Source organism: Aureobasidium pullulans, assembly GCF_000721785.1.
Source record: "Aureobasidium pullulans EXF-150 unplaced genomic scaffold scaffold_9, whole genome shotgun sequence".
NCBI classification, from domain to species: Eukaryota; Fungi; Ascomycota; class Dothideomycetes; order Dothideales; family Saccotheciaceae; genus Aureobasidium; species Aureobasidium pullulans.
The window spans coordinates 91,015-106,135 of record NW_021941029.1 but is presented as its reverse complement, the minus strand read 5'-3'; the positions used below and the strand labels follow the sequence as shown (position 1 = coordinate 106,135).

Below are 15,121 nucleotides of genomic sequence, written 5' to 3'. Positions count from 1 at the left end.
GTGCATGGCGTGCGTGCGTCCTTGCAGCATGGCCCAGATTCGAAAAAGCGGGACTCGGGAGGATTGCACGAAACATTAGTTATCTTTTTTCTTCCACTCCTTCTCAACTCCTGATCTACCGGAACAATTGGAAGTGAAGAGAACAGGTCCTGATAAGCCATCAAACAAGCTTGTAAACTGAATGTGAGAAAGTTGATGTTGGTAGCGAGAAGGAGGGTATTTTCGGGATGAACGAAGTCCGTCGCGCAAATTATCCATCCCCTGATCGACACCCTTCTTTTTCACGTGGAGAAGGCTTTGGGGAAAAAAACAAGCTTGCTTGCACTCTGTCTCGGCTAAGACAAATAAGATCTTCCACCTGCATCCACGGGAAAAGCAGAAAGCAAAGATAGACGAGTCGAAAGAACAATCCATTATGCAAGAGAATGAGACTAAAGAAGGCACGATGGATGCAAGAAGTTAAGGCATTGTCATTGTGCATATAAGACGGCATCACTTCTCCACCGCATACGCCTTTGGAGTTCGAATGGCAGCAGCTTCGGCAAAAACAACATGTGGAGGAAGCTCATATATTGCTTCGAGCGGGTCCTTTCGCGAGCTAATTGTTTTGGTCTGGGTATCACGCCGTCTGGCCTGGGCTCTGTTTCTTCGTATCGTGGTTGAGTGATTTAGGAAGTCTATATAAGTGTATGAGAGTCCCTCGAGTACCTTGCAAGTAGACGCTTCCACCGACACCATAATGAGAGTTTCTACGTATCTCGCTGCACTTGCAACAGCTGCTTGTGCTAGTGCCAAAGTCTGGGGCAACTCTACCACTGCTGGCTCAGTCACTTTTGACAACAACAGAAAATTGCTGTTTGATACCGATGGCAATCAGATCGATGCTGTTGGAGCTAAGATCAATGAATTCGGTGGCAGATATTATCTCTATGGCAATTCTGTTTCTCAAAAAGATGCCTTTTATGGAATCAAGAGCTACTCTTCTAACGACTTGCTGAACTGGTTAGTCAGAGATGCAACACAGACCTAATGAAAGATTGACTTTGATGCAGGCAATACGAGGGCTACCTCTTCGATATCGATGATGGAAAGAACCCATGCACTGGATCAGGAGGCTGTGGTCGTCCTCATATCATCTACAACCAGAATGCCTCTACTTACATTCTATGGGCAAATGCCGGCTCTGTAGGCTACCAAGTCGCAACCTCGGACTCGCCAACCGGACCTTTCGTCTTCCAATCATCTCCTGCGATGATTGACCCTCAATTCGATGGCTTGCAACCTGCAGATCATGCCGTCGAGATTATCGACGGAAAGGGCTACCTTGTCTTCTCAGCCCTGAATTTCCGCGACCCTAGAGCTGGCAGCTTGTTCCCTCAAGTCTACCAGACCCTCCATATCAGCGAATTGACAGACGATTTCCTCAATACCACTGGTGTCAGTTATCCGGTCGCTTCCAACGCCACTGCAGAGCTGGACTTTGTCGACCAACAAGCCGAATCGCCTGATATCTTCAAGCGTGGAGACTACTTTTATATTGGCGGTAGCAACACCTGCGGTTACTGCAATGGCACTTTGGCATTGCTTTACCGCAGTGAATCGATCCAGGGACCTTGGACTCGTCAGATTCTGGCTGGGTATGGATGTAACAGTCAATTCGAGGGTGTTACTCCTCTTACTGATCCTAATACCGGAGAGACCACGTATTTGTGGTCTGGCACTTCTGTGCCTGGAGGAGATCCGCGTGTTGGATTCAGTGGTCATATTTACCAGCCTCTTGAATTCAATGCCGATGGTAGTGTCCAAGATCTGGATTGTTCCATTGATGCTGAGTTTACTGTTGCGTTCCCGAAGAGTAACAGCACGACTGCTACTGGCAACGCGACGGAAGCTGGTGATGCATCGCCCGCTCTTGCTGTTTACAGCCCTGTTTGCGACTCTGACTTCTTCACTCTTTACCAGACTTGGCCTGCTTCCCAAGACGGCACTATCGAGAGTGTTTCGCTCAATGTGGCTCGTGGGCACCAGGAAGCTGCTCTCTCGTTGACTTTGTTCAAGTTCAGCTCTCACGAGGACCTTTTGACTCCTGGATACAAGTGGACGCAGCTGGGCACGGCATCCTTCTTTGCCAACCAGACGACATGGGTATTCGATACCGTTACTGTGCCCGTAAGCACCAATGGTACTGTTTCCAAGGGAGAATTCCTCGGCGTCTCTATCGCAGGCTTCGATGTTTCACCATGGTGTCATCTCGAGTACGATGGTGCTGATGAAGATTACATCTTGTATGCCCAAGGAGGTGGCCAGTACTCTCTGCGTGGCGCACAAGGCAAGACGTCGCCTGTTTACCAGCGCGTCGGCAAGAGTGTCAAGTTCTTCGCAACTTACGCGTAAACGGTCAAAGGAATAGAGAGTCTGTTATGGCACATAGAAGGCGAGCCCTGTAAATGATATCGCCTAAAAAGATATGTTCAATCCTCCTGATCCAGTTCGAAATTGGAAGTAATGTTTCAGTCTCCTCGGACCAAATCGATTTGTTGAATGAAGACGCGGCATGCGGCTCAAGATTCAAGATGGAGTTGATGATTTGTTTGGCACACGACATGTTGATGTGGCTGTGCAAGAACAAAAGGAGGAAGTGATGTCATAATTCTCGAATGCGCCAGACAACTTGATTCCAGAAGCCTTGTTGTTTCGCGTTCTCACAAGACCAATACAATATCATGCAAAGTCGATAGCATACAGATCGAACACAGCAAATGGAGCCTTCAATACTAAGGTCACTGGCTCAGGCCGGCCGTAGCAGCAAGTCTTGGGCTCAGTCGACGCGGATCAACCATCAATGTACTAGGACCTTCAGCAACAGCCCGCGATGTGGATTGAGGGAGCAATCGAAGGGTGTGACGGCCGAGAACTCGACGTCGCAAGGACAGCCGGCGGCGAATCTGAGTCAGGAGGTTACTGAGGAAGAGAAGAATCACTATGATAAAGTAGTGGAGCACAGCAAGAAGAGCCAGATGCGGTCGCCATGGATGCACGAGGGCAGCGACAAGCCTCCGGTTGCTAGGATGAGGTCTGCTGGAGCTATGGTCAAAGGTACCGATGTCCAGTCGTTCGATGTGATACTGAGACTAACGCAATGGACAGGCAAGCTTCTAACAACGCCCTCCCGCATGCTCAAGCTCATCCTCCCTCTCACCACCCGAGACGCCAACAAAGATCGCAAGAACGTCGAACCTCTAGCTCTCCTCGTACACCCACAACAGCCTCTTAGCTATCTCGAACGCCTAATCCAATCCGAGCTACCCGTCATAAAGAACGACAATGGAGAAGACAAGATCCCAGCCGTCCACTTCCGCGCACAAGACCTAGGAGAAGAAGCCATCAACCCAGACCGCCACGAACCCGACGAGGACTCTGAAGAATACAAGTTCGAACACTCCGAAGACTTTAAGATTGATGGAAAGACCGAACGTACTGGAAAACTCAACGAGTCTGGAGATAACGCCGTGAAGCCTGTTCAACCTGCCAATCCTGTCAAGGAGCCCGACCCGGAGCACCCCGACTTTGTGCGTTGGTCACCCAGTACCGAGATTGGCGATTTCATCAGAGATGCCGCTCGTGGTAAAGAGTTCAGTGTTGATATCGAGGGTGCTCCTGAGCCCATCTTTGTCGCTGTACCATCCTTCGCCGACCGCACATACTATCTTCGCATGCGCCTTCGCAAGACGGCCAAGCAGATCTCCTCATTGGCGGACATCAAGACAGAGTGTGACAGATTGGCCCACAAGAGTGCTCAACGTGTTGCTCAGGGAGGTTTCGCCGTCTTGGTCGGTTGGTGGGGCAGTGTCTACGTCCTCACTTTTCAGACTGATCTCGGCTGGGATGTTATGGAGCCTGTCACCTATCTCGTCGGTCTGTCTACTTTGATTGGCGGTTACATGTGGTTCTTGTACCACAACCGTGAAGTCAGCTACCGCTCTGCCATGAACTTCACCGTCAGCAAGAGACAGGATAAGCTTTACCAGGCCAAGGGGTTCGATGTCTCGAAGTGGGACGCTCTTGTTGAGGAGGGTAACCGTCTGAGAAGAGAGATCAAGATGGTCGCCGAGGAGTACGATGTTGATTGGGATGAAGCCAGAGAAGAGGGCGACGAGAAGGTCGCAAAGGCGCTGCGTGACGAGCGTAGAAAGAAGCAGATCTCCAAGGACGGAGAGGATGAAGAGGGCAAGAAGCGCAAGAAGTCAAAGGAGGATGACGAAGACGATGATTGATCTGGAAGATGAAGATTCTCTCGTATGTCTATTTCTCTTTCGCTGCAAGGCATAGCAAGGCGTTCCTTCCATAAATCGTGTAGCATACTTAATTTCAGCCATTTCTCAGATCAAAGCTCCTTGGTTGTATCTGCGTTCAGCAGCAAGTCGTCTCTTCTCTTGCTCCTCTTCCCTGGCTTGTCTCTTTGCAGCACGCTGCTCTTCTCGTTTCTGGAGAGCTCTTTGACTGCGTCGTTCTCTTCGCTCCTCTTCTTGCTCTTGCACAGCTTCCTCGTAGATTTGCATGTCCAACTTGGCTTGCTCAGCAGTGCTCAAGATCCACAGTCTAGCCAGCACATCCCTCTTGAATTCCGACATGGACTGCCACGCCGCAATCTCCTCAGTGGTATCCTTGATGACCCCACACCTCTTCAGCTCCAATTGCATCACGCCCCTGAACTTTCCGATCGTACACTTGACTTTGACCACACTTGCAATGTCCACCTTTTGCCCGTCAATGGTGACTTCGACATCATAGCCGATCGCAGTGTTGATGTTCAAGTTCTCGACCACGGTATTTGAGGTGTTGGGTTCGACTTTTGCGGGATCTTTGCGCTCGATTTTGACATCGATGCATACACCGCTGCTATCGTCGAGGGTCAAGAGAAGGAATTTCGTATTCGGGATCTCGTGGATGGCCACAATGGGTGCGACGAGGTAAACGAAGCGAACAGGATGATTCAAGTGGAAGTATACGTTTTGGCCTATTGAATGGTGAGTATGGTCTGCTTATGACATTGTTGGAGGCGAGGATGGGCGCTCACCTTCAAATCCAGGCACCTCACGCAATGCGTGGACATCGGCAGCAGTGAGCTTCACCCATTTGTTGTATGTCGGCGAAGCAGAGAAGTATTTTGCGTTGTGAACAGGCGCTGATGCCTGCCACGTTCGATGATTGTTCATGTCATCGTTCTGGCTGGTATGCAGAGTGGGGGTTGTTGGAAAGCAAATCTAGGTGGGGGACGCGTTGGAGAAAGCACCATATCATGTGATTGCGCTTGGAGTCGATCAATCCCAATCAAGTCATTGCACCTTCCTACTTACTCAGTATCGTCCGAACATCACAAAGTCACTTTGGCGACTTACCTTGACCTTTGTGCAATCTGATTCCAAATTGCCATGATTGCGGGCTACGATTTGCAGCTATCACGGACCTTGCTCCACTGATAGTTCGCAGGAGCGATCAGGGATATGGCCGTGTCTATCATGTAAAAGAAAGCACAGTCTTCGAGCCGTGCATGAAAACTCGCTTCTCAAACAATAGACTTGTCGTTCTCTGCTTACTCTAGTCCAGTGTTTTAGGAGGTGGAGTTGTCAAATGTCATAAGAAGTCAAGAGTGCTGATCTTCTGTCAATAGCTCGACAATTCCCAGTTTCACACTGCCTACACAAAAGGGGGTCCAAGGAATATAGGTGGATTGAATCAGATTAAGAATAGTAATTCATATTGCTTGAGTCGCAAAGGTGAGGATCAGTGCAAGGAAAGAGAACTACTCCGTGCCGCAGTGACCATCACCACATACTCGGCCGAGTTTGATATCCCAAAAGCAGATCCCCCACATGGCGTAACCTCCTAGCCAAAAACTCCAAAAGCGATCATTAGGAAAATCAAATAGTTACAGGCCGTTAAGGTGTCTCTACCACTTCTGGTTGTGGTGCGAGTTGTGGTGACCGTGGTGCTGGCCTTGTTGACCGTAGCCGCCTTGCTGGTACTGTTGCTCGTACTGCTTCTCATGGCGGCTTTCCTTGAGCTTGTCCTCAGCTTTGCTACCCATGAAGGCGCCGGCAAGAGTACCGATGATGCCGTGACCGGCCTTGTGTCCAAGCAGACCACCGCCGAGTCCCCCGGCTACCGCACCCATAAGACCGCGATCGCCCTCTTGGCCTGCAGCTGGGTCGGTGGGGCCATATTGGTTATGTTGCTGAGCTGCGTAAGGGTTGTTGGGATCTTGAGGTGGGGGGTTCTGGTTGTAGGCTCCTTGTTGAGGGAACTGGTGAGATGGGTCGCTCTGAGGGTATTGACCGCTGTGCGATTGTCAGCTCACTATTTGATATATCATATAACTGAAACGCGGGATCCCTTACTATGCTTGGTGCTGAGGCGGGGCAGGTCCACCGTACTGCGACTCGCCATACTGGCCGTGCTGGAATCCACCGTGGGCTGGAGCACCATACTGCTGGTTGTATTGGTTGTCGCCATACTGGTTGTTGCCGTATTGAGGTGGAGGAGGTCCTTGCTGGTAGCCGCCTTGCTGGTAGCCTCCATATCCTTGCTGTGGGGGTTGGTAGCCGTATTGGCCTTGGTTCTGGTTTTGATATCCGTAAGGGTCTGACATGATGTTGATGGTGTAGATGAGTGGTAAGCTTCGATGGGTAGGTACGATGAAAGTGTTCGAAGTGTATCAAGCTGACGAGTGAGTGCCTATATATGGAGAGGGTCAGATGGCGAATGGAAAGCGCGGAAGAGCCCTTGGCGCGCTGACGTGTTCATCAATATTGGATACGGTGATTTATACGATCCTTTGCACAGCAAAATCCAGCGGTATAATGTATGTCAGCTGGCCAGATTTACCGTGAGCAAGTTGACATTCGTCAGAAGTCGAACTTGCGCAGTCACCTTGGTGGCAGAGCATACCTTATCCACCGGCGCAGCCCTATGGCGGTGTCTATTTTAGCAACACAGCCTCGACGCTATTGAAGACGCCCATCGATCGTCCACAATGCGTTCTGAATCCGGGCGACTTGATGAAGTGGCCTATCTTATCATGCAGAGGAGCACATTCGGCAGCAGCATCGAAGAGATACTCGTAGAATGCTGCTCTCTCGAGTTTGTGTTTCAAAGATTCCACTTCATCGCACTTTGGGTCACGGATGTGGCTGATTCAGGGACTTTCTCCGCATGGACCACCATTCCTCTTTGTCTGTAATAATAATTGATGCATCCATCTCGTGGGCGCTTAACCAGAATGTGCGCGTCCGGAGATTGCTTCATCCTCCGAGTCAGCAACATGGCGAGAATAGTAAGCACATCGAGCTGGGTTCTTTGGTCCGACAAAGTCATCTCATATGTGCAGCTGGCAGTCGCAGATGCTAAGAAATCGCAACTGCCGTTGTTGATGCTCTTCGTCTAGGTTTTCCAAAATGGAACAACATTCAACTCGCCTGTCAACCCAACTGCCGGAGGACCACGGCTGAGTTTCACAGAACTTAGGACCAAAAGGTGATCGCTCTTGGGAGAAGGTTGGTTGCACACACCAGGAAAGCCTAGGCTTGAACGATCCTTCTTCGGTGCTCTGCTCACGAACCTCGATGCTTCATGCTTAAATTCTTGCCGTGTCAAACCCAAGATCAACCACACTACTGCAGGTCACCCGCGGATGGAAGGCATCGTCGCATCACGTTTCGACGAAGGAACTGCTCCGTCATGTTGGTAAGACGCACAGGCTTTGAGGCGTCAGAGCGTGTTTCACAATCTAACCCACACGACTCTTTTGCACGACGCCGTTAATGCCAAACTCCCCGAGTTTGATCACGTCGAGAGCAAACTGTCTCAAAGGTGACCATAGTCCCTTATTCATGACAGAAGCACGGTGGTCTTGTCGGACCCATAGCCGGACCTTGCGCAAAGAATCTGATCATCGAGGCACAGAGGGCTGGCATGCAGGATCGAAAGCCCCAGATTAACAATGGGAGCTACTCATTGAGTTGAAACGTGAGAAGCCTTATTACCCCAGTTGCTATATCAGTATCCATAGGCCTCGCAATCCTCGCCAGGATTTCCTCCCCTTTGTTGTTTCCCTTCTTCTCGATCTCCGATCAAGGTAATACTTCCTTCTGCTGGACAGAATCACTCTCGTTTGTCGACTATCTTCATATATTGCAACAACTCCAGGCGGCCGGCTGCTATTGCTTCACGTTTCGGGATCACTACTCAGTCGTATTCCACCGCGGATCAAGCCCACTACTCGGTTGCATCTCACAACTCGGACTAGGCTCACTCGGAGTGTACTCGATGACAATGGACAGCTCGGACTCGACTTCATTTTCAGTGGCGGGTGAGACATCGTCAGCTGCACAGGAAAGCAGTCTACCGACTGGCTCCAAGATCCTGGTCATCGTCACCTCTTCAATAGGTATGATAGTATAGCAATGCAAGACAGATCATGTACTAATAACCATAGGTGGAGTTATACTTTTCCTGTTCCTGATATACGTGATACATCGAATGCGCAAAGGAGCTGCCCTGGTCGATGTCCTCAAGCTTCGCCCTCGAGGCCACTCCACACCTTATATGGCTCGTCCGGAAGAGTATCCTATTTACTTTGAGCAACGGTACTCAGTGCGATCGTCGAGGTATCCTTTATCACTCAAGAGCAAGCACAAGACCAAGAATCTGCCAGGTCTTCCTGGACCCGTTACCCAGCCAGGAGCGGAGATGGCCGACAAACCTCCTAGTGTAATCATGGAACCACACATGGCCTACCTGAAAAGTTCGGACAAGAGATTTCTCAACCGTGCCGGAACCAAGAAGTCTCAAGCATCGAACGTTCCGAGTATTTCAGTGCGCAGTGTTGGAGATGAGCCCTTGTCACCAACTTCGTCAAGTCATCGACACACACGTTGGAGCTGGACCAACTCGGAGGCTCCGTCAACACCTCGCCTGAATATTGAAAGGAAGAGGACGTCAAACGGTTCTCTTGCCCCCAACTACAAACCTGTCGGCTTCGGAAACGATTATCAATTGACCGCTATTCAAGAAGACAGTCTCTCGCCAGGGTTACCAGTAGTACACGGAATGCCTAGAATGGGAGGAGTGCCCGACAAAGCACAAGAACTCCTGGAAACAGGTGGCGCTGGTTACCTTCCTCCAAGAGTACCGTCTAAGTCCAAATCCTCGGCTCCGTGGAAATCAGTCTTTCGTGGATGAGGGCACAACGACCCATCAACGAACCTCACGCTCCTTTGCTTTGGCAGACCTCAGACACTCCTTTGACGATTGAACGCTTTGATTACCAACATTAATACACTCCTTCTCCGCCAAAAGCCACTCACCCGGGCCGCGGATCTCTCATCATACAGTATAGAGTGATAGCATCGCCCTGATCATCACACTTCATCTCCTTCGCCAGCTCGAAGCCCATCTTGCGGTAGATGGCCATATTTGGCTCTGCTCTGGAACTCTCCAGATAACACTTTCGCCCTTCCACATCTGCTTGACGCATGACGACACCAAAAAGTTCCTTTCCTATACCCATACCTTGCGCTTCTGGAAGGACAGTCACAATATTACAGAAGTAGTAACCTCGGTCATCTGTCCAGAGCTGACGCTGGGCGTCACTCTGGGCAGCTTTCCTACAAGTGCGATGGTTAGAACCAGTCGAACATCGTAAAAGCTCGAACACCAACCAAATATAGTATCTTGTTGTACTCAACCCGCCGCGCCCATAAACAGAATTCATCCAGAGTTGGTTGAACCACAATGACCAGTCGCCGAACCAGCTTTTCCAAGACTGTGGAGCGGAGGGATCCGTTGGAGCCAGCCAACAAGCAACACCAAGGATGCGCGAAGGAGTAGAAGATGAAGGGTCTTTGGCAACGTAAAACAGAGCGTGCTCAAGGCCCCATCTACAGCGGATACCAAGCGAGACGCGATTCCGTGCCGGAGAGAACTTGTGATATGATTAGAACAGACCAAACAGAGTCGAAAAATGCCTTCATGTAACCAAAATTGTAGACAGACAGATGTACATAACCTTACATCTTTTGGAAAGACCCATGCAAAGTATGGGTCCTCAGCAAAGGCTTTTTGAATACAGTCGACAGCGCCGTCGATGTCATTTTCGACCATACGAGTGATTTCGACAGGCATCTTGCAAGTGTTCAACCAAGAAAAGGGTAATGAGAGTGAGAAAGCAAGAAGAACAAGTCTGGGTGGTTTGTACTTGAGTACGCGACCTTCGATAAGATGATTAGCAGTAACTAGGTCCAAATTGGGCAGTTCCACGCGAGCAACAACTCTGACGCGGGACCTGATAGGTAATTTTTCTGACGCCGACAAATAAATCCACCAGACGCACATTTTCACCTCGACCCACGGAGAGATAAAGAGGAGGAACAAAACTGGGATACAAAGATCAGACGTGGCGCCCTCTCCTCGAATCATAGCGTTTTTGGCGCGGCGCGGAAAACTGCCTACGACCATGGCCTTGACGACCGTCGACAAAGGTGTCAAGCCTGCCACAAAACCAAACACTATGGAAGAACCACCGGACGTGATCATCACACCTTGCGACCCGTGGCCACGGCCATACTATCTCGAAGGCGGCCTACGAAGAGTCGCGCCGTATCACTACACATACAACACTTGGTGCAAGCAGCGATGGAGAGGCCGCGAGATCCTCGAGATCTTTGCCGACGAATTTCGCGACCGTCCGATCGAATACTATACAAATGCTGTCAAAACTGGCGCTGTGCTTATCAACGGTAAGCCTGCGACTGGTGCAGACCACAGAGTCAAGAACGGCGACCTTGTTTCGCATACCCTCCACCGCCACGAACCGCCAGTCACTCAGCAAAATATTGGCATTGTCCACGAGGATGAGGATATGATTGTTATCAACAAGCCTGCAGGCATTCCGGTACATCCTTCAGGACGCTACAACTACAACAGTGTGACTGAGGTTATGCGTGCAGAGCGTGGTCATGGCTTCAACCCCATGCCCTGCAACCGTCTGGATCGCCTGACAAGCGGTGTCATGTTTATCGCCAAACACCGCAAGGCCGCCGACGAACTCACTGAACAGATCATGGCCCGCACTGTAAAGAAAGAATACGTCGCCCGTGTGAAGGGCGAATTCCCCGAAGGAGAGATTGTCTGCGAGCAGCCCATCATGCAAATCAGCCCGAAACTTGGTCTCAACCGCGTGCGCGCAGATGGCAAGGACGCCAGAACAGTATTCAAGAGACTGGCATACTACCCGCCCGAGGCTGGCGATGGAGAAGCCGAGAAAGGCGAAGCAACACCAGGAATGGAATGGAAGGAAAAGGAGGGATACTCGATTGTGCGCTGCAGGCCTTTGACAGGACGCACGCATCAACTGCGTGTACATCTGCAATACCTAGGCCATCCCATCCTGAATGACCCTATTTATGCCAACCAGCGTGTCTGGGGCTTCAACCTAGGCAAGGGTGAGTCAAAAGCTGATAACGATGAGGACATCATGTCGCGTCTAGCGCGCATGGGCAAGTCCGAAGTAGCCGATGCCGTCGCCTACCACGACGAGATGCTCGAGCGATACAACAAGACCAAGGGAGAAAAGCTCACCGGCGAGAAATGCGAACTCTGTGGAACAGATTTGTACAGCGACCCTGGGCCGCACGAATTGGGCATTTATCTCCACGCTCGGAAGTATGCTGCCGGCGATGGTAGATGGTCCTACGAGACTGCATTGCCCGAATGGGCTCTGCCACCGGCCGGTTATGCTGGTCCAACAGAATCGACTGAAGATTCGGATCCTTTGGCTATCGATCTTAGCAAGCTGGGACTTGAGGCAGAAGGAGCAGACGCGAAATAGAATTGCGCTTGCTCTGGCGTGCTTATAGATCGTGCTGTTTAGTCCTCACATTGACTGATCTCAAACTCAACTCGGATTCATCATCCTGCAACAATATATGCACAACAATCATACGAACATGCTCTACTGGAGTGGCCTTTCCAACATAGACTGTTCTACCTAACGCTCACATACACACTCGTGTTTTCATGGTCAAGATGTCACCTTTGGATCATTCTCCGCGACGACAATTTACTGATGGTGATGACTCTACTGCCAGACGACTCTTGTCTCTGTGTTTAGCCTATCTCTTCGCCGCTGCATGTATGCTTTTCTCTGCGTCTCTCACAGGCTAAAGAGTGTATAGAACATATGCAGAGGTACAGGCTAAAGAAGGGCAAGGCGAAGCGGGGCAGAGCCGCAAACGCCGGGCAGGGTGGGGCCGTTCACAGTGACGCAGTAGTGTAAATAGAAACACGCTTCAGCACATTTGGCAAGAGCAGCAAAACTTTGGAGCAAGTAGCAGACTGCCGAAAAGACAACAGACAGACATATCAACATGACGATCGGAATTGCAGTCATTGGAAGCGGTAGGCTACTACGAAGACGGGTAGAAACGACCAGCAGCTGAGAACAGCTCCACGTGAACAGGCATCTTCATCCAAGAAGCTCATCTTGTATGCTTCTCCTTCCCGGGCATATCCATCTTGTACTGACATTAAATGACAGCCCGGCATCAAAGCCAACGGCGACCTCTTCTCCCTCAATGCCATCTACTCTCGCAGTCTTGCGTCGGCCCAGAAGTTGTCCAAGGAAGTTGAGTCGACCACTCCAGATCTCTATGCCGAAGACGCTGGCTCCGACAAGTCATACGCCAAACTCCTCGAACGCTCAGATGTCGAAGCCGTAGTCATCGCTCTGCCCATTCTCGCCCAACCCGAATTTATCAAGAAGGCTTTGTCGGCAGGCAAGCATGTGCTTTCCGAGAAGCCTGTCGCAAAAGATCTGGCCACAGCCCACGAGCTGATTGACTGGTACCACACGAACATCGATACCAAGAAGACCATCTGGGCTGTTGCTGAGAACTTCCGTTACCTTGGTCGTTTCCAATATGGTGCTGAGCAGGTGAAAGAGCTGGGTGACATTTTGGGCTTCCGTCTTCGTATGCATGCCTTCGTCAAACCTGGAGCCAAGTACTACGAGACCGAATGGCGCAAGACCCCTGAATACCAGGTAAGTCTCGATCTGTCCTGATCTGGAAAGAACTGGTGCTGATGATCCACTACAGGGAGGCTTCCTCCTCGACGGAGGCGTTCACTTCATCGCCGCCATGAGACAGTTACTAGGCCAAGAAGCCAAGATGTCGCAAGTCGCTGCCTTCACAGCACAGCTACAGCCTCATCTTCCTCCTATCGATACCATTAACGCTACCGTCAAGCTCGCAAACGGCACCTCCGGAACATTCAGTGTTAGCTTCGGTACCACTTTCTCCGGTGCCGAATACATCGTTGCCTGTCAGAACGGAACCGTCGACGTTGGCTTCGACAAGACTATCGTAAAGAAAGATGGCAATGAGTCCACTAAGGACTTCACAGAGGATAAGAACGGCGTGAGACAAGAGCTCAAGGCTTGGGGTGAGAGCATTGCTCAGGGCAAAGCTCATCCTCTGCAGACTCCCGAGGAGGCTCTAGCAGACTTGGAAGTGGTAAGTTTGCTTCTTTGTTGACTATCATCTATGTTTTTCTGACTGTGCCTACAGCTCGAGGCGATGATCAAGAGCGGTGAAGCTGATGGCAAGGCCATCGAGCTCAAGTTACAATAGACATACACCGTTACTTATGACCGAAATTTGGCTCTGCTCACCCTTCTCTAGAATCCTCGCAAGAATACATACGGCTTTGATTAAAGCGTGTTCCTTTCCATTCGATCAAGCAGTCACTTCTATCGTTCAACCTTGCATTTCTGGCCTCTATCGTCCCTGTTCGTGGTTCTATGTGATCTTGTCTGTCTGAAATCTCACGCAGGCACAGACTACAAGCTACGTCTCTCACCGAGCTCGGAGCCTTCTGACCACTAAAACTGCCTCATCCAAGCTTCCCTCCCGCTTCCAACCACTGTTGCACACAACCCTTTATATACGAAGTTCTTTAAGATCTTCCAACAAGTCAAAACAGCCGTGGTAGTGTAGTGGTTTAACACACCCGTGGTCTTAACACGTGCGCAGTCATTCGTTGTTACTCAACGCCGTGTCAGTCTAGATCCGAGGAGGTCGCGGGTTCGATTCCTGCTCATGGTGCTACTTATCTTTTTCTTTTGTCCATGTACTACGTTGGAATTCTTTCTTTTTGTGCAGCGCATCCTCGTCGTCGTCCTCCTCGACCTTGTTGGTAAGGGATATGCACTCGTTATAGTGACCATTTCTTTTGTACCTGCGGCCGTACTACTCATATCCTTCCGACTATTGTTCGTGTTCCATCATGTGGACTCTGTTCTTTGTTCTCATGTTTAAATGCCCACCACTCTTGTCTTCTTTTCAGTATTCCTTCGCTTTTTGCTTCTTCGTTCACTAGATTTTTCACGGTCGCACCTGCTCTACCGACTCTATCGCTCCTTCCTCGATGATTCGATCGTGATTCCCTCATCTACCAAGTTATCCCCTGTCGATTCTATATTTCTTCTGATATTGCTGTAGTTCTTCCTTTGCTTAACCGCTACTTCTCTACCTGTGCCTCATCGCATCCGAAAGTACTCGACTGCGTCTCCCTCCATTGCTTTGTAAGATGTTCTTTTCTTTCCGTTGCCTCTTCCTCTCATTCAGATGCTCTCTCTTTGACTGATGCGTTTTGCTATCTGGAGCAGCTCGTGCTTCTTTCCTGTGCGCTTGTAGTTTGTTATTCTGCAACCATCAGTGCAATGTTAATTGTTTTTGTCCTGTTGCTTTTTGGAAGGCTCTGCTGTTTCTTGGGGCATGGGGAATGTGTTCGATGAGGATTCTGCTAGTGCTTCTGTGGTTGTCTGATTGACCGTCTATACATAAATGTACTTGTAACGTCTGTTTACAGTAGTCGGTTCATAGGTCATTCATCAAATGACTAATCGCTCCTGCCTTTCTTTGGTGACCGGTCGCTCCTTCCTTCTACATGTGATCGATCGCTCCTTCTGTTCATGCCTGATCGTTCCTTCCTTTTTCGTTTACTAACCGGTCGTTCTTTCCTCTTTTTCGGTAGCTTGTTCCTTCCTTTTACGATCCAAGTC

At 50.1% G+C, this 15,121-nt stretch overlaps 8 protein-coding genes across 8 annotated transcripts; 5 read left to right on the top strand and 3 right to left on the bottom strand.

The window, feature by feature from the left end:
- The first annotated feature begins 450 nt into the window (after nt 1-450).
- Nucleotides 451-2,577, top strand: M438DRAFT_209681 (Arabinanase/levansucrase/invertase). The gene is made up of 2 exons (XM_029899400.1): nt 451-1,002; nt 1,053-2,577. Exons 1-2 carry the CDS (start codon nt 740-742, stop codon nt 2,392-2,394), a joined length of 1,605 nt encoding a protein of 534 aa, XP_029760436.1. The 5' UTR covers nt 451-739; the 3' UTR covers nt 2,395-2,577.
- A 182-nt stretch (nt 2,578-2,759) lies between these two features.
- On the top strand, nt 2,760-4,274 carry M438DRAFT_318444 (uncharacterized protein; the record flags this gene model as incomplete). The annotated part of the gene is made up of 1 exon (XM_029902794.1): nt 2,760-4,274. The coding sequence occupies one exon, from the start codon at nt 2,760-2,762 to the stop codon at nt 4,272-4,274; it is 1,515 nt and encodes a 504-aa protein (XP_029760435.1).
- A 105-nt stretch (nt 4,275-4,379) lies between these two features.
- M438DRAFT_273544 (uncharacterized protein) lies at nt 4,380-5,216 on the bottom strand (the record flags this gene model as incomplete). The annotated part of the gene is made up of 2 exons (XM_029900645.1): nt 4,380-5,017; nt 5,078-5,216. The coding sequence occupies 2 exons, from the start codon at nt 5,214-5,216 to the stop codon at nt 4,380-4,382; spliced, it is 777 nt and encodes a 258-aa protein (XP_029760434.1).
- Nucleotides 5,217-5,737: 521 nt separating this feature from the next.
- On the bottom strand, nt 5,738-6,932 carry M438DRAFT_405504 (uncharacterized protein). The gene is made up of 2 exons (XM_029909791.1): nt 6,399-6,932; nt 5,738-6,338 (listed from the first exon to the last, which is right to left on the bottom strand). Exons 1-2 carry the CDS (start codon nt 6,647-6,649, stop codon nt 5,951-5,953), a joined length of 639 nt encoding a protein of 212 aa, XP_029760433.1. The 5' UTR covers nt 6,650-6,932; the 3' UTR covers nt 5,738-5,950.
- A 1,393-nt stretch (nt 6,933-8,325) lies between these two features.
- On the top strand, nt 8,326-9,240 carry M438DRAFT_355196 (uncharacterized protein; the record flags this gene model as incomplete). The annotated part of the gene is made up of 2 exons (XM_029907017.1): nt 8,326-8,446; nt 8,495-9,240. The coding sequence occupies 2 exons, from the start codon at nt 8,326-8,328 to the stop codon at nt 9,238-9,240; spliced, it is 867 nt and encodes a 288-aa protein (XP_029760432.1).
- Nucleotides 9,241-9,273: 33 nt separating this feature from the next.
- On the bottom strand, nt 9,274-10,236 carry M438DRAFT_345397 (uncharacterized protein). The gene is made up of 3 exons (XM_029905443.1): nt 10,072-10,236; nt 9,720-9,982; nt 9,274-9,665 (listed from the first exon to the last, which is right to left on the bottom strand). The coding sequence occupies exons 1-3, from the start codon at nt 10,180-10,182 to the stop codon at nt 9,362-9,364; spliced, it is 678 nt and encodes a 225-aa protein (XP_029760431.1). The 5' UTR covers nt 10,183-10,236; the 3' UTR covers nt 9,274-9,361.
- A 331-nt stretch (nt 10,237-10,567) lies between these two features.
- On the top strand, nt 10,568-11,887 carry M438DRAFT_318432 (pseudouridine synthase; the record flags this gene model as incomplete). The annotated part of the gene is made up of 1 exon (XM_029902793.1): nt 10,568-11,887. The coding sequence occupies one exon, from the start codon at nt 10,568-10,570 to the stop codon at nt 11,885-11,887; it is 1,320 nt and encodes a 439-aa protein (XP_029760430.1).
- A 463-nt stretch (nt 11,888-12,350) lies between these two features.
- On the top strand, nt 12,351-13,915 carry M438DRAFT_345394 (NAD(P)-binding protein). The gene is made up of 6 exons (XM_029905442.1): nt 12,351-12,456; nt 12,518-12,543; nt 12,596-13,099; nt 13,155-13,571; nt 13,626-13,846; nt 13,897-13,915. Exons 1-5 carry the CDS (start codon nt 12,426-12,428, stop codon nt 13,686-13,688), a joined length of 1,041 nt encoding a protein of 346 aa, XP_029760429.1. The 5' UTR covers nt 12,351-12,425; the 3' UTR covers nt 13,689-13,846; nt 13,897-13,915.
- The last annotated feature ends 1,206 nt before the right edge of the window (nt 13,916-15,121 follow it).